This window comes from Rhinatrema bivittatum, chromosome 4, assembly GCF_901001135.1.
Source record: "Rhinatrema bivittatum chromosome 4, aRhiBiv1.1, whole genome shotgun sequence".
NCBI classification, from domain to species: Eukaryota; Metazoa; Chordata; class Amphibia; order Gymnophiona; family Rhinatrematidae; genus Rhinatrema; species Rhinatrema bivittatum.
In genome coordinates, this window is record NC_042618.1 from 103,367,336 (window position 1) to 103,385,906 (window position 18,571).

The 18,571-nt window shown below is 40.1% G+C and overlaps 1 protein-coding gene across 4 annotated transcripts in view; it reads right to left on the reverse strand.

The window, feature by feature from the left end:
- RMDN3 (regulator of microtubule dynamics 3) overlaps positions 1-18,571 on the reverse strand; it is a 167,575-nt gene that overhangs the window by 64,303 nt on the left and 84,701 nt on the right. For all 4 annotated transcript variants that reach the window (XM_029598573.1, XM_029598575.1, XM_029598574.1 and 1 more), the window contains one exon: positions 11,119-11,179. In XM_029598573.1, the coding sequence (XP_029454433.1) occupies positions 11,119-11,179 (61 nt within the window). The remainder of the gene's footprint in view (positions 1-11,118; positions 11,180-18,571) is intronic.

The window sequence follows — 18,571 nt, forward strand, 5'->3', positions numbered from 1 at the left end:
TTCAAAAGGCATTTGACAAAGTCACTCATGAGAGGTTCCTCAGGAAAGTAAAAGGTTATATAGGAAGGGACAATGATGTACTATTGTGTATTACAAACTGGCTAAAAGATAGGAAACAGAAAATAAGACTGGTCAGTTTTCTCAATGGAGGAAGGCAATTAAAGGAGTACCCAGGGATCTGTACTTGTATCAGTGCTTTTTAACATATTTATAATTGATCTGGAAAAGATAAGACAAGCTAAGAGATAATTTGAAAAGAAGTTGGCTGTAGAGGCAAAAACTCATAAAAACTTTCTAAAATATATCTGAAGCAGAAAGCCTGCAAGGAAGTCAGTTGGACCATTAGAAGATCGAGGGGTTAAAGGGGCACTAGGGAAGATAGGGCCATTGCAGAAAGACTAAACAAATTCCTTGCTTTGGAGTTTACTGAAGAGGATCTTGGGTAGATACCTGCTCCAGAAACAGTTTAAGAGTGATGATTCAGATGAACCTGGAAGATGTAAGCAGGCTATATTGACAAACTGAAGAGTAGTAAAACGCCTGGACTGGATGGTATACACCTCAGGGTTCTGAAAGAACTAAAAAATGAAATTTCAGACCTATTAGTAAAACATAACATTAAAATCATCCATCATACCTGAAGACTGGAGGGTGCCAATGTAAACTTGATATTTAAAAAGGGCTCCAGGGGTGATCCGGGAAACTACAGACTGCTGAGCCTGACTTCAGTGGCAGGAAAAATCGTGGAAACTGTTATAAAGAATAAAATCAAAGAACATTTAGATAGACATGGCTTAATGGGACACAGCCAGCATGGATTTACCCAAGGGAAGTCTTGCCTCACAAATCTCCTTCATTTTTATGAAGGGATGAATAAACATGTAAATAAGGGTGAACCTGTACATGTAATGTATTTGGATTTTCAGAAGGCGTTTGACGAAGTCCCTCATGAGAGGCTTCTAAGAAAACTAATAGGCCATGGGATAGGAGCTGATATCCTTTTGTGGACTGCAAATTGGTTAAAAGACAGGAAACAGAGTGTAGGATTAAATGGTCTGTTTTCACAGAGGATAAAGGTAAACATTGGAGTGCCTCAGGGATCTGTACTATAATATATGTATAAATGATCTGGAAAGGAATACGACGAGTGAGGTGCATAAATTTGCAGATGACACAAAATTATGCAGAGTAGTTAAAGCGGATTGTGATAAATTGTAAGACTGGAAGACTGGGCATCCAAATGGCAGATGAAATTTAAGATGGACAAGTGCAAGGTGATGCATATAGGGAAAAATAATCCTTGCTGTGGTTACACAATGTTAGGTTCCACATTAGGAGTTATCACTTAGGAAAGAGATCTAGGCGTCATAGTGGATAACACATTGAAATCGTTGGCTCAGTGTGCTGTGGCGGTCAATAAAGTAAACAGAATGTTAGGAATTATTAGTAAGGGGATGGCGAATAAAATGGTGGATGTAACAATGCCTTTGTATTGCTACTTAGTGAGACCGCATCTTGAATACTGTGTGCAGTTCAGGTTGCCACATCTCAAAAAAGATATAGCTGCACTGGAGAAAGTACAGAGAAGGGCGACCAAAATGATAAAGGGGATGGAACAGCTCCCCTATGAGGAAAGGCTAAAAAGGTTAGGGCTGTTCAGCTTGGAGAAGAGACAGCTAAGAGGGTATATGACAGAGGTCTACAAAATCATAAAAGGACTTGAACGAGTAAATGTGAATTGGTTATTTACTCTTTTGGATAAAACAAGGACTAGGAGGCACTCCATGAAGCTAACAAGTAGCTCATTTAAAACAAATCGAAGAAAATTATTTTTTTCAGTCAATGCATAATTAAGCTCTGGAATTCATTGCCAGAGGATGTGATTATGGCAGTTATTGTAACTGGGTTTAAAAAAGGTTTGGATAAGTTCCTAGAGCAGAAGTTCATAAACTATTATTAATCAATAAGGATTAGTAGCTTGGGATCTATTCATTTAATGTTTGGGTACTTGCCAGGTACATGTGACTTGATTGGCCACTTTTAGACACAGAATACTGGGCTTGATGGGCCCTTGGTCTGACCCAGTATGGCATGTCTATGTTCAAATTACCATATTTGTACCAACTCCTGCTCCCCACTCCCCCACAAAGTCTTTTGTTCAAACTCTCAATCCTGTTCTTATCACTGCTCTCTAAATCTGTCCCAACCATGCTAACATTCTGTCACAGTAATGATTCTCCTTGCCTCTGCTGATAGGATATGACATCTACCATCCTTTCAGTAAAATAGCATTTCATTATATTTCTTGAGCTTCCCCTCCTTCCAACTTCATATCATGACCCTCTGTCTTTTTATCTCTGAAAAATTACATGGTATTGTACTTAAGCCTATTTGAATGTTTCTATCATATCCTTCATTTCTTTCCTCCAGAAAATATATTTTAAGTGTCCTAATTCTCTAGGATGTGTGTTGCTAACTCAGTTCCATTTTAATAGTCCTTCTCTGAACTGCTTCTACCCAATCAATTTTACTATCATGGCCCTCCTCATGGTGAGGAGGCCATGATAGTAAAGCCAGAAAACAATTGCAGTTGTAGGGGCAAACCATGCTGGACAAAGATCATCACTGAAGAATTCAATGTAGAGGTTCAGCCAGAGATAACCAATCTAAAAAAGGGAAGGGGGGAGAAATCCAGCAATAAAAAGAAAAAAAACAACAACAAACAGTAGCATAGCTGTGAGAACACTGCAATGCTTTCACTGTTCTTTATCCTTTACTCATATACTCTGGGAAACAGCATTAAGATGATTCCCAAAAATCTCTTCTCTTGGCTTGGGTACAGATCCTGTGAACTGATCCGTACCGGATCCCCAAGAAGTGATGTTAACAATAATCTGAAATGCAATGTAAGCAGCTAGGATTTAACACAAACTTTTCTATCAACTTCCTCTTAGCCCCAGAATGGGATTCTATGTTAATTTTTCAGCACGGAGTCTCTTTTCTGTGGTTGGCAAGAACCAATATGTTCTTCATTACTACTGAAATCCCTGGCAGACAAGATGAGAAAGTGTCTAGGGTGACAGGTACAGCGCTGTGAAACATTGCACATGGGGACTAAGAGGAGAAGTAGACATAACTTTATTATTCATACCATAGAATATATTTCATCCTCCCTCCACTCACCTCCCCCACAAAAAAGTGGTTTTGAACAAGCAAGATATTTCAAATTGAGAAATCCTAGGATTCTTATCCTTTCAGAGCCAAACACCAACCAGCCTTGCACGATCCCCCAGGCAAGTAGAGGAAGTCCAAGATTTTGTTTTGAAGAGCTGAGGGGGGTGTAAGAATGCATGAATTTGATTTTACTCCAGCAATCTTCACTGACTAATAACACAATAATTGTTTGCAAAATTTGTGGCCAGCTGCAGTTATATTAAATCTTGTAATAAAGGCCTGTCAGAAAAGCAGCCCATGGCTGAGATTAGCCTCTGGCATTGAAGTCACAGAGCAAGGCAAAGGAAGACAACAGAATTTAAAATGGTATATTGAGCTGTGGACAGGGACATGTGCTACTCTGTAAATTTGGCAAGGCTCATCCTTCAAGAGAAAGAAACAGCAGACTGAAGACCTTAGGCCTCAGCCTTAGAGAGCACATGATCAAGTGAAAATTATAATCCCCTTGCTCTCTTTCCAGAAAGCTGTGGGCAAAGAAGGGCTCTTATAAATATGCATGTGAACTCTTGACCTTTTCTGCAGTTATTCCCTAACTGGAATATCAAATGCCTAAAATGGGAAACAATGCACCTTTTACAGGGTCACCATAAAACTACAATTTAATAACCACATGGAGAGACACAAACATTTTTAGTCTAATCTTTCCTAACAGAGGACCAATTAACAGTACAATACACTCAAAATAAAGCACACATTTCGAACCCAAAACACAAGATATGCTATGTCAGACCAAGGCCCATCGAGCAGGCCCATCGAACCCAACCTCCTGTCTCCAACAGTGTTACTCAGTCCTAGGGAAAGCAATGACTTTCCCTAGTTTTACCTGGCTAACAATGTTTTAGGGAACTTTCCTCCAGGAACTTGTCCACATTTCTTTTTAACTCTGCTGTGCTAGCTGCCTTGGCCACATCTGCTGGCAACAGATTGTACAGCTTGATTGTTCAGAGAGTGAAAAATAATTTTCTACAATTTGTTTTAGATCCTGCTGGTTGTTAGTTTTATGGCCTGTCCCCTTGTTTTAGTATTGCTTGAAAGAGTAAATAACCAACCTTAAAATGTACCTACTCATCCCACTCGTGATTTTATGAACTTGTATCTTCACGTCTCTTTTCAGCCATCTCTTTTCCAAGATAAAGAGCCCTAAATCTACATAAACCTTTCTTCATGGCAGAGCTGTCACCATCCCCCTTATCGTTTGTGTTGCCTTCCTCTGCAACTTTTCCAGATCCATTGTGTCTTTTTTATGAGATGGGGCGACCAGAACCGTACACAATACTCAAGGTGCAGTCGCACCATGACTTGTTACGGAGGCTATATGATATTCTCCATTCCTTTACAGATCATTCCTAATATATCTGCTTTTTTTTTTTTTTTAATGGCAGCAATACTCAAGAGCTGAGGATTCCAGGGTGCTTTTCCTAGGCAGTGGCTCCTATTACAGAGCCCAGCATTATTTATTTTTCCCTATTTGCATTACTCTTCCACATTAAATTTCAATTGCCATTTGGATAATCAGTGTCCTTTTTGCAGTTCCTTACAATCTGCTGCTGTTTTAACAACTGTGAATAATTTTGTCATCTGAAATTTGATCCTCTCTCTTGTTCTCTTTTCCAGAGCATTTATACATGAAACACCACAGATCCCAGTACAGATCCAGATCATACTCCACTAATTACATTTGTCCATTTGGAAAACAGACCATTTAGTCCTGCTCTCTGTTCATTGTCTTTTAACCAGTTACCAATACACAATAGGACACTGCCTCCTATCCCCTGACTTTTTAATTTCATGAGTCTCCTTTCACGGAGGACTTTGTCAAAAGCCTTCTGAAAATCCAAATACACCACATCAAGTGGCTCACCTTTATCTACATATTTATTATACCTTCAAAAAAATCTAATAGATCTGTAAGGCAAGACTTCCCTTTGCTAAATCCATGTTGACTCTTCCCCATTAAGCCATGTCTATCTATATGGCCAAAAATGTTTTGGTTTTTTTTGTTTGTTTTGTTTTTTTAAGAATAGCTTCTACCATTTTGCCCAGCACCAACATCAGGATCACAAGTCTATAGTTTCTCAGATCACACCTGGAACTCTTTTTAAAAATTGCTGTTACATTGGTCACCCTCCAGTCTAGAGGAATTGTAGCTGTTTTAAATGATAGGTTACAGATTACTAGAAACATGTCTGCAATTTCATGTTTGAGTTCTTTCAGAATTTATCTGGTTCTAATGATTTGCTATTCTTCAGTTTGTCAATTTAAACTATTACATATTCCATTATCACACCAATTTGTGTTAGTTGCTCAGTGTTTTTGGTGTTGGTATGTCCCCAACATCCTCCTCAATAAAGACTGAGGCAAAGAATTAATTCAGTATTTATGTCTGTTTTCAATTTTTTGAAAGATGCCTGTTTGGCTTTAACTTCCTCTTTCACCTTACCATTAAACCATGCTGAAAGTCGTCTGGTCTTCCTTCGACCTTTTTTAAATGCATGGAATACATTTTAAATGGGCTTCCAAGATTATTTAAAAATACTGAGACCAGTATTCATTAGGCCATTTAGAGAACAAGTTATCCGGCTACAGTTAAGCTGGATAACTTGTCCAGTATATTTAGCAGGATAAACATCTTGCTGAATATACATGTTTAAAGTTATCCGGCTGCATGTAGCCGGATAACTTTAACCCTAAAGCAGCTATTGATTGAATATGGCCGGTTAGATCTCAAGGTTTGTGGCCTTCTGTAGCCAGATAACTCGTTACTTACCTGGATATCTTCAGAGATATCCGGAGAAGTAGTACATCTTTGGAAAAAAAAAAGTCATGTGTCTCCTGGCCTGATGCCCACCCCGTTCCCCTCTTCCACGATCCCAACAAGTTGTTTAGTGTAAAAGTATGCTTCCAGTGTTATCACCTATGTAATGCTGGAAAAGTTATGTAGGAAATAGACCAAAGTTATGCAGCAAGCAGCCGGGATCACAGACAGCAGCAATTCTGGTACAGAGAAGAGGGATTATCCTTGGAGGTAATGAGTAGGTGGAAGTGTATCAGCCACGGTAGGGGAGGGTATGACTGGGGAGAGGCACAGGAGGGGCATTTTAAGTATTTTTATTGGAGGGAAGGAGGGCTGCTGTGAAGCAGGCCTAAAAGTTATCCGGCTAACCTAGCCGCATATACCAGATATTTGGATAGCGTTGCCAGAGAACTCAACCCTTCCCCGGAAAGCCCCTGAAATGCCCCTTTTTTAATACAGCTAAATTCTAGCAGAGTAACTAGTTACCCAGGTAGAATTTAGCCAGATAAGAGCTGAATATAGCCAGATAAGTCATTTAGATGGATAACTATTATGTTATCTGTCTAAATGTTTTAATTGAATATGGACCTCACCATGTCCATGACTCATTCAACTCTTAACCCTTGCAACTGCTCCTTTTAGTTATTTTCTAATTTCCTCATTCTATCAAGGTCTCCCTTTTTAAAGTTATATGCTACTGCAGTAGATTTATTTAAATGTCCTCCTTCCAGCGATTAAGTCAAATTTGGTTGCATTATGATCAGTATTGCTAAGCAGCTCCACCACAGTAACCTCTCACTACTGAGGACTAGATCTAAAAAGTGACTGCCCCTCTCGTCTGTTCTAGGACCAGCTGTTCCATGAAGCAATCATTTATGGTATCTAGAAACATAACCTCTCTAATATGAGCTGATGAGACACCAACAACATCTCCCATTATTGTACTGCCAATTTTATTTGTGAAATGCCAGCATAAATTAGAAAGGCAGTGTATATTTTCATCTTGGTGCATATTACTGAGTACTATACTCTTACCCATTGCACAAGGAATTTCTATTCATAAGGAATCCACAGTATATTTTGTTTCTTGCAAGACTTTTATCCTGCTTCACTCTATGCCATCCTTTACATACAGTGCCACACCTCTTACCAATGTGATCTGCCGTGTTGTATTAATAAAAAAAACTAGAGATCGGTGTATATAAAAGATCTTTATTGAAACTTGGGCAAGTTTCAATAAAAATCTCTTTTATATATATACCAATCTCCACCTTTTCTTTACTGCTACACAGCAATCTTGGATCGGCTTCCGATTTGTTGTATATTTTTAAATTAAAAAAAAAACAAAAAACAACTTACCCATCTTTTAGATGCCTATTATGTCTATAACCTCATATAATCATTCATTCTAAATGTCAAATCTTGTTTTTCAGAATTCTGGCATTTACATAGACATTTTAAAGTATGTTTTTTTTATTTGTATTTCTAATTTTATTTGTATTAACAAACTACTTATTAACAGATGGTAACAGCAGCTTGGAATCTGAATATCTGTGCGCTCTTTACTGCAATACAGCGACCTTAGGTTTTACCATAGCCTCTCTATTGGGATAGTCTAACTTCTCTGTCTTGCTAGCATGCTTGGAAGATATTGCCCTCTGAATAATGTGCTTCTGAGCAATCATCGGCGTTCCCCTATGAAGAAAAGCATGTCCCTATTTCTCTAGTCTATGAATGCAGATCATCTCTCTCTTCATCCCTTCCCAAGCTGCATCATTATTCCTCACATTTTGGAGCATCTCAAAATTTGTTTCTGCCTATTAAATAACTTGGGGGTCTGCCACCTCCCCACTCAACTACTCTGCTAGGTTTTCAATCCCTGGTTCTGATTATCTCTAAGTCACAGTACTGTAATTTACTCATTAAAGGTTCAGAACTCTTGAAAGCTCTGCTGACTGTCATGAGTCAAAATTCTTACCATCCTACATTCCACACTATTTTGTTTCACATCTTAATGCAATTGCAACATGGAGAATAATGAATGTGCTGCTTCCCTGTAACAGAGTTCTTACAAATGTAATATATATTCTAACATTTTGTAGAACTTGTTTTGCGTTCGGACAGACTGAACCAGGCCCAATCATTTTTTAAACATTTACATTTCTGTCACAGTAAGTGATCATTTCTAACTATAGTTTGAGAATAGCTTGCTCAAAGAAGGATAGAAAAACTGGTAATTGAGGTGACAAAAAATGATAAACAAAAACTTGATAAGCAAGGCAGTTAATGGCACAGAAGCATATGCATTAGGAAGAGCCTTATAATGGGTAGGACAATAGTAAAAACAAGAGTGAAACCCCCCCCCCCCCTTATAGCACTATGAGCCTTATTCAATAAATATAGAGCTCCATATTCAAACAGCTTGCCTGACTAAGTTCAGGACTTAGTCCCATATTCAAACTGCGGGATTTGAATTTGCTATTGCATGAACTACTGCTGATTTATCCGGGTATGTTTTTAGCTGGATAAAACTTACCCTGATAAGTTGGAGGCATTCTGGGGGCATCCCTGGGCAGAGCTAACTTATCTAGGTAACGCTGCTAGTCAGCATCATTTGGGTAAGTCTGGTCGTTATCCAGATAACTTGGACTTTATCCAGGTGTATCAAGCAGAATACATAAACTGCATTCTGTTGAATATATAAGTAAAAGTTATCTGGGTAACTTTACTGGGATAACTTATCTGTTCACTGATTCTATCAATATGGCTCTTATTCTTGCCAAAGGCACAAAATAGGTAAAACCTTTCTGAATAAGGCCCTAGTGAGCCCAGCCTACCCAGTTTCCTGTGGCAGCTCAAGGGTAAATTCTATGGCAAGAATTCAAAAACTCTGTGGTACAGTTTTTTGTTTTGTTTTTTTTAATTCTGTGGCACATTTGCATAAAATTTGTATTCATACATAAAGTTATTTTACATTATAAAAATTAAATGGTATTCCATCCTTTCTGGTCTGTCTGGATATTTTAGAATTTTTTTCTTTTCTTGCACTTTTTTCATTTCAGGTTTTACTTTTTTTTTTTTTTTTTTTTTTTTAATTAAACTTTTCATTGCTTTCTTTCTCCTCTTTCTTCACAGTCTGCCCTCCTCTCATGTCTTGAGTCACTACAGCCTGTCTTTTTCTCTCCTAAAGGTGCTTTCTCTCTTGCTTGCCTCCACCTCCTCTAATATTCTTTTCTTTCCTATCCTATTTGATTCCTCCTGCAGTTTGCCCCCCTCAACCCCATCACCTCCTTTCATTCCTCTCTTGCAACTTCACCACACCCCTTCCTCCAAGCATCCCCCTCCCCCATCCATTTTCCCCTTCTCTACCTCCCATCCTGGGACCTCTCCCTTTTATCTCCCGGAATCTCATTCTGATTTTCTCTCCCCCCATCCCTCCCCCTCCCCTTTTTTTCTTTATTCTCTTCCCATCTCCTTTCCCTCCTCAGCTTTCCTCCGTTCTCTCAGTCCTCTTTTCTACCCCCAGCAGAATAAAAAATTCACATCTATATTCAGCAAACCGAAAAGAGGATCTGATGAAACGTGCCTATGAACCTTGGGCAATGGACCAGCACCTTGGCTATGCAGCAGGAACTCAAAACATTCCAATCATGCCAGCAATCAAAGCTGAACTTCTAGTTTAATCAAATATCAGAAATAATACAAGACAAAAGGCAATAAACATGAAATGCTGTCACAAACACTGACATCACAAATGTCCATTCCTGAAGATTAAGTGATAAAAAGAACTTTAACCATTCAGTGGTAAATGACCTTTTTTTTTCTGGGTAAAACTGGACAAGCTACACAGTTGAACTTTAAGTTTTAAGCACTAACAATAGACTGCACAGACATGAGGTTGTCTATATTCAAAAATAATCTGTCTAAATGGCTAAACTGAGATATTAAAAGACTTATCTGGGGGGTTTCCGTGGGAGGTGTTCTGGGGAGGAGCGGACTTGGTCAGTTAACCTATCCGGCTAACTTTGGTCACGCTGAAGGGCTGCCCTTCAGCCCTTCAGCGTGACCAAAGTTAGCCGGATATACTTATCTGGCTAACTGAATATCCCAGTTAAGTTAGCCGGATTTTTTATTTTTTTTTAATATTCCACTTTTCGCACTTTTTTCAAAGTGGATTACATTCAGGTACTGTAGGTATTTCCCTATCCCCAGAGGGCTTATAATCTAAGTTTGTACCTGAGACAACAGAGGGTAAAGTGACTTGCCCAAGGTCACAAGGAGCGACAGTGGGACTCGAACCCTGGTCTCCTGGTTCATAGCCCACTGCTCTAACCACTAGCCTACTCCTCCACTCCAATAATTGATTTGGCTAACTTCAGCGGCTCAATATTTACCCTGAGATATACAGCTACAAACTGAAGGAAAAATCTAACTAATACACTGGCTTCCATATTTAAATCTGGCAAATTCTTCTTAAAATTGTTTTCCTTATTCAGGAAACAAAGGAAGAAAAGGAAAGGCTATATTACTGAGTGGGAATTCTTCACCCAAACTTATTTCAAGTCTAAAAGGTTAAAATTGTACATGAAATCCTTTCCCATATCTCCCTGAACTAAATAAAAGTATAAACCCAGTAAGCGCCAGGGGACACTCTGGCAAGCATGAAGGACACAGATGAAATAATAGCGGCAGACGGACACAAACCAGGTCTCTGGACCAAAGAAGGAAACTCTTTAGCCAAGCTATCTTCTGCCCCAAGAGCTACTCATAAGCCCTTGCCTCAGTGCTGCCAAAGTCCTTCAAAAGCTGGGCTGGCTCGAGCTGAAGCAAGTTTATCAGTACAATTAGGCAGTGCTGTCTACTAAACAGTAAGTTATTCCAGCCAGCTCATGGAAAAGAAAGGAAAACAAAAGAAGCCTGCTGGGAAAATCTGAATTTGTACAGCGTACATTTAAGGGAGGTGGGACGGGAGGAAAAAAAAAAAAAAAAGGATGAAGTTTGCAACCCAGCACCTTAAACAGGACCTGCAGTCTGATTTTATGCTTCTACGTTCCACACATATATTCTGCGAGGGCGAGTATGATACATACCACTGGTGACTCTCCGCAGTTTGATCGTACTTCTGAAGTGCAGCCTCTGCCTCTTCCTTCCCTGCAGAGACATAATAGTCACCTGTCTTATAACCAGAGTACGAATTCCTCCAGTACTCAGAACATACTCTCCAGAGGCAGGGGGGCAGGGCCACCCCTACAACACAGAGATGGAGCTATAGCTCAGGAATACCTTGTAGACATCTGCAAACTGCTGCCCACCACACCTGAACACTACACCACATAAGCAGCACTTTCCGAACTACAGAAAAGACAAATTTTTGAAACATCTTCCATTGTTGTTTGGTTGGTTTTTTTTTTATCTAGCTCTTTTTATATCACACCTCAGATTCCAGTCCAGACATAAGCTACCCCAACCCTGCTCACTGCCATTTGGGAAAGCAGGGGAAGATACAAAGCCAAGCTACCACTGTTCATTCATTCATTCATTCATGACTACCAGGGTCTTATTTGCCCTGTTATGTCCTCTTGCCCTCTACAATCCATTCATCACAGCAGCAGTCCTCAGCCCCAGACCATAGCTCCCTACCACCAAATATCACTGTTGTACAATGGTCCTCTACCGTGGGGGCTATGAACATTGCCTTTGCAAGCAATGATAATTTTCATTCTTTATCAAGAGTCTTTGTAGCTTGCAATACCTTCTAAAGGACCAACAACAACAACAAAAAATACATGAGCTTTCACGATCTCAGATGTCATCTGAGCAAGAGGCTAACGTGGGCTCAAAAGCTAAAGTTCCACACCATTTTTGCTGGTCTTTTAAAGTCTTCTCCAAGACCAATACTTCTCCAAGACTAGAACTCTACATTACTCTTGATCAACGCTTTAAAATCACTGCTCACCTCATGCTCACTCTTCAAGCAAAGAACGTCTTGATTGAACTTAGTATCACAGCAACATTTCTGTGTGTGACGTTATTATAAACTGGTATGTGCACCATTTTGGAATTATATATTAAGGGAAACTGTATACTTGCAGCAGAAGAGGACAGGAAGGCTCATCTGCATATTCCATCCAGCAGCCCCTGGGAGAGGACTCCAGAGGTCACTGTAAGCAAATCCAGGCTTCAGGCCCTTTAGACCCAGCTTAAGATTCCTTACTATAAGTTTACTATAGATTTTAAACAGAAGGAATTTAATTCAAAATGAAAGTTAATAAGGTGGGTAATTAATATCTTGATTAACTGTAATGTTTCATGGGTCACTATCAGAAAAATACTAAATAAATCAATAGACTAAAAGAATTTTAGATAAAATTTATAAGGGAGTAGCGTTGTAAAGCTAAACTCAATAAATCAACTACATTAAGATGTAGAAAGTAGTCCAGCAGTGAGAGGGACTATTGCACTGTGTGCCACATGTATGATTATTTCCCAGTTGGTGAGACATTGTATGTTTGCAAAGAGCTCCTATCACTTACAGAATGATTCTGATCTCTGGAGGCTACAGTGGCAGACCTGGAGAAGCTAAGGAAGACCGAGAGGTATATAGAGGAGACCTTCAGGAACATAGAGAAGTCCCACCTCCAATCTGGCAGCCCCTGTGCTGCTTTAGTGGAGAAAGGTCACCTGGAAGGAGAACATCACCTTGATAAGGCAGGAAGCAAACCTGTAGGGCCTGCACTCAAGGTGGAGGAGTATCTTCTCGCACAAAGGATAGGTCTCCAGGAGCACGTGCCGAGGAGGGAAGGGTTAGGATAGCCATTGTAGTTGGTGATTTGATTATTAGAAAAGTTGATAGCCAGTGGCTAGTGGACGTAAGTATTGCTTGGTAACTTGCCTGGCTGGTACAAATGTGACTTTCTTTACACATCACATAGATAGGATTTTACATAGTGTTGGGGGGAGCTGGAAGCCAAATTTAGAGTGTTAAGTAGAAAGCTGAAATCCAGAACCTTCATGGTAGCATTCTCAGAAGTGCTCCCCGTTCCACGTACAGGACCCCAGAGGCAGGCAGAGCTCCAGAGTCTCAATGCATGGATGAGATGATAGTGAAGGGAAGAGGGGTTTTAGGTTTGTTAGGAACTGGCTATCATTTTGGGAAAGGGGGGGCCTATAACAAAAGGATGGGCTCCACCTTAACCAGAGTGGAACCAGGCTGCTGGCACTAACCTTTAAAAAGGAGATAGAGCAGCTTTTAAACTAGATGATGGAAGAAAGCAGACAGCCGCTCAGAAGCACATGGTTCGGAATGATGAATCTTTGAAGGATATTAAGAGAACAGGGAAGCTAGGGCATCCTATCACAGAGGTTGCAATAAATGCCAAAGGGGACCAAGTGTCTAAGTAAAGAGCAAAAGGTTATGAATTACGCCTGTCAACTGATGAGCAAGTTAAAACAAACAAAAACCATACTTTGAAATGTCTGTATACAAATGCTAGAAACCTAAAAAAATAAGATGGGATTGTACGAATGAATAGAACTCTATGAAGAGGCAGATATAATTGGCATCTCAGAGACTTGATGGAAGGAGGATAACCAAAGGGACACTGTGATACCAGGGCACAACTTATATTATAATGATAGGATGGATGAAATTGGTGGAGGGCTGGCACTATATGTGAAAGAAGGCATTGAGTCAAACAGGATAAAAATTCTGCAGGAAACAAAATGCAATGTTGAAGCCTTATGAATAGAAATTCCAGGTAAAAAGGGGAATGAACAAACAAATAATGAAATGGTAAAAGAAATTAGGGAAACTAATAATAATGAAGGACTTCAATTATCCCAGTATTTATCGGGTGAATGTCACATCAGGACATTCTAGAGAAGTAAAGTTCCTAAATGAAATAAATGACTGTTTCACGGAGCAGCTGGTACAAGAACCAACAAGAAGAGAAACTATTTTAGACCTAGGCCTTATGGAACACAGGGTTTGGTGCGAAAGGTAACAGTGTTGGAGCCACTTGGCAATAGTGATCACAACATTATCAAATCTGACTTAACTGGAGGGAGGGCGGGCACTAAAGAAATCTACTGCGAAAGCATTTAACTTTCAAAAATGTGACTATGATAAAATGAGGAACATGGTTAGGAAAAATCTGAAAACATTAACTGCAAAGGTTAAGAGTTTAGACCAGGCATGCATTTATTTCAAAATACCATTCTGAAAGCCTAGACCTGATGTATTTTATTCTATGCATTAGAAAATGTGGAAGGGAGTCTAAACGACTAAAGGCATGGTTAAAAGGAGAGCTGAGAGAGGCTAAAATAGCTAAAAGAACATCTTTCAAGAAATGGAAAAAGGATCTGAATAAAGAAAACAGAAAACAGTAGAAAAACTAGCAAGTTAGATGCAAAGCATTGATAAGGAAGGCAAAGAAAGAATTTGAAAAGAAGCTTGCCATGGAAGCAAAAACTCATAATAAAAACTTTTTTCAGGTACATTCAAGGTAAAAAGCCTGTGAAGGAGTCAGATGGACCATTAGATGATCAAGGGGTAAAAGGGGCACTTAGGGATGACAAAATGATAGCTAAGAGACTAAATGACTTCTTTGCGTCCATATTCACAGAGGAAGATGTAAGAGAGATACCCATGCCAGAAATTATATTCAAAGGTGATGATTCAGAGGAAATGAAACAAATCTTAGTGAACCTCAAAGATGTACTAGGGCAAACTGACAAACTAAAGAGTAGCAAATCACCAGGACCAGATGGTATACATCCCAGAGTGCTGAAAGAACTGAGAAATGAAATTGTGGACCTGCTATTGGAAATTTGTAAAGTATCATTAATATCATCTATGGGACTTGAAGACTGGAGGGTTGCCAATGTAACATCAATTTTTAAAAAGTGATCAAAGAGTGATCCAGGAAATTACAGTCCAGTAAGTCTGACGTCATGCCAGGCAAAATGGTAGAAACTATCAAAGAAAAAAAAACTGCTGAAAACATAGATAGGCATAGTTTAATGGAACAAAGCCAACATGGATTTAGCCAAGAGAAGTCTTACTTCACAAATTTACTACATTTTTTTTGAGGGCGTAAATAAACATGTGAATAAAGGTGAGCCAGTTGATATAGTCTATCTGGATTTCCAGAAAGCATTTGATAAAGTTCCTCATGAGAGACTTCTTAGGAAATTAAAATGTCATGGGATGGGGGCAGCATCTTATTGTGGAGTGCCAACTGGTTAAAAGATTGAAAACAGAGTAGGGCTCAATGGTAAATTTTCCCAATGGAGAAAGGTGACTAGTGGAGTGCCCCAGGGATCTGGGACCACTGCTTTTTAATATATTTATAAATGACCTGGAAAGGGGCACAAGTAGTGAGGTGATCAAATATGCCAATGACATAAAATTATTCACAGTTGTTAAATCATAAGAGGGCTGTGAGAAATTTCAAGAGGACCTTACAAAACAGGGAGATTGGACATGCAAATGAAATTTAATATGCACAAGTGCAAAGTGATGCACTTAGGGTCAAGAAATCCAAATTATGGCTACACAATGCAAGGTTCCACATTAGGAGTCACCATTCAGGAAAAGGATCTAGGTGTCATAATTGATAATAAGTTGAAATCTTCTGCTCAGTGTGCAGCAGCAGCAGCCGGGGGGTAGGGAAGTTCCCTCCCAGGCCGATCCTAAATTGGAGGCAGACAGAGAGGTATGTAGATAAGACCTTCAGGGACATAGTAGCCAAGTCTCAACTTCAGACTGGTAGCCCCGGCGCTGCCTTGGAGTAGGACTCATGATTGGAGAGAATCAACCTGGTGCAGCAGGAAAGGATCCTGTAGTAAGGACCTGCTCTCCAGGTGGTTCATTGTCCTTTAGCACCAAGGATGTCTCCCCAAGGCCTACTGCCCAGGAAGGAAAGGTTAGTTCGGTTGTCATAGTTGGCGATTCGATTATTAGGAACAAAGACAGCCGGGTGGATGGTGGGCGTGAGGATCACCTGGTAACATGCCTACCTGGTGCGAAGGTGGCGGACCTCACGCGTCACCTAGATAGGATTTTAGACAGTTTTTGGGTAATTGCCGGGTACTTTTAGCCTGGATTGGCCACTATTAGAAACAGGATACTGGGCTTGATGGACCCTTGGTCTGACCCAGTGTGGCAATTTCTTATGTTGTTCTTATGAAAGCAAATAGAACACTAAGGATTATAAGGAAAGGAATGGAGAATAAAACAGAGAATATCATAATGCCTCTGTATCACTCCATGGTGTGACCTCATCTTGAATAATGTGTGCAGTGCTGGTCACCACATCTCAAAAAAGATATAGCAGAATTAGAAAAGGTACAGAGAAGGGTGACCCAAAATGATAAAGGGGATATAACAATTGCCCTATGAAGAAAGGATAAAGAGGTTAGGACTCTTCAGCTTGGAGAAGAGGTGGCTGAGGGGAGATATGATAGAGGTCTATAAGATAATGAGTGGAATGGAACAAATAAACAATCAGTTGTTTACTCTTTCAAAAAGTACAAAGGCTAAGGGACACATAATGAAGTTACTAAGTAATACATTTAAAAGTAATAAGAGAAAATATTTTTTTTTACTCAGCGCATAATTCTGGAATTTGTTGCCAGAGGATGTGGTGAAAACTATTAAGTGTAGCTGCATTTAAAAACGGTTTGGACAAGTTCCTGGAGGCAAAGTCCATAAAACATTATTAAGATGGAGTTGCAGATATCCACTGCTTATTCTTGGGATAAGCAGCTTGGCATCTGTCTACTCCTTGGGATCCTGCCAGGTACTTGTGACCTAGATTGGCCACTGTTGGCAACAGGATACTGAGCTTGATGGATCCTTGGTCTGACCCAGTATGGGAAGTCTTATGTTCTTATGTGACATTAATATCAATAAGGCCAGATTCAGCTTCATGAAAAATTATGTAACAGAGATATGTAGAGTGATGGGCAAATATAAAATTTTGCATTCACTGTTGGAAACAGGGTCAAAAGAACCTGATGCATGTTACAAAGTCTTTTGAGTACAGGAAAGGGTGATCTTTAGCCTGTCATTTAATCTATGCTAAGAGGAACAATAGTATTCTTTCATGCACATTTCCAATGTAGGACTCAAAATTCACCTCTTAGTCAGCAAAACAAACCTCTGAAACAAGTTTATATAAGTGACAGGAACTGCAGGACAGAAAACTCAAGATCTGCCTGGCCTCTCTAACTCTAAATACTAAGAGCAGACTGGCTACCTATGGGGTAGATTTTCAAACACCGGTGCACAGAAATCCCGGGACTTGTGCACGCCGGGCCAAATTTTCAAACAGCCCGGCCACGCGTTTAAGCCCCGGGGCTTGAAAAAGGGGTGGTCTGGGGGGCAGGGCGGGGCTAGAGGCACCTGGCACAACGACCATTTGCCGCTGTGCTGGCACGCGCAACTTGCTCCTGGCTCCACGGCAGGAGCAAAAGGTAAAGTAACAAAAATTTGGTGTAGTTAGGATAGGGATAGGGGGAGGGCAGGATAGGGGGAGGGGAAGGGAGGTTAGGCTAGGGGGTTGGGAAGTTCCCTCCCAGTCCGCTCTTTAATTGCAGCGGATTGGGAGGGAACAGGGGAAGGCCCCGATGCGTCGCCGCACATAATTGCAAAAGTAGACACCCCCCCCCTGCACACGCCGAGCCAGCATTTTATAACATGGGCGCGCGCCGGGTAGCGCACGTGCGTAGGTTTTGGAAATCTACCCCTATATGAATTACATATAATGGAATATTGATCGATGACCGGGGAGAAGAGGAAAAACCAAGGAGAAAGGCAAACTGATGCTGAAGGGATACAAAACGCACATACAGTAGTCAGAAGATCAATTAGACAGGACCCTACAAGAAGTTAAAACAAACAGAACCTCAAAGAAGAAGAGATGTAAACTGTTTCGGTGCAAAAGTAATGAGTAGCAGATGTGCTAGAGAAAGGAAGATAGAGAGGAAGGAGAAGAAAACACAAACTGCACACAAGATCGAGAGTACGACAAAGCAACCACTGCCCCAATTTGGAGGGACGGGGAGAAAGTTTGAGCAACAATCCTTAATTAAGGGTATCTTGTACACAATGACCTACATCATACTGCAGTCTCCGGTACCAGCATAAATATTAAATAGACATGGTAGACTAATGAATAAAAATAATAAAATATTCAAGGCTAGTTTCAAATTCTCCATCTGCTATCATGAACTAAAATCATAGCTATAAAACTGTACTTTACTGTTCAGACAGGAGAGTTCCTCCCCTTACCCCTTAGGTACACAGGGGTCCACTTTTAAAAGACTGAACCATCCAGCTTCAGGATTTAGCTGGTTACAAATGCCCCTTCCGCCTGGTTCAAATTAACTGGCTAAATGCACAAGGTACATACATATAGCCAAGTTAAAAAATGGGCTGCTCCATGGGTTTTGTTGCAAAGGCTACTTTACAACTTAGCCAGTTGTTTCTGATTTTCAGCACTAATAGACTAAGTTTAGCTGGTTAAACATCTGGATGCC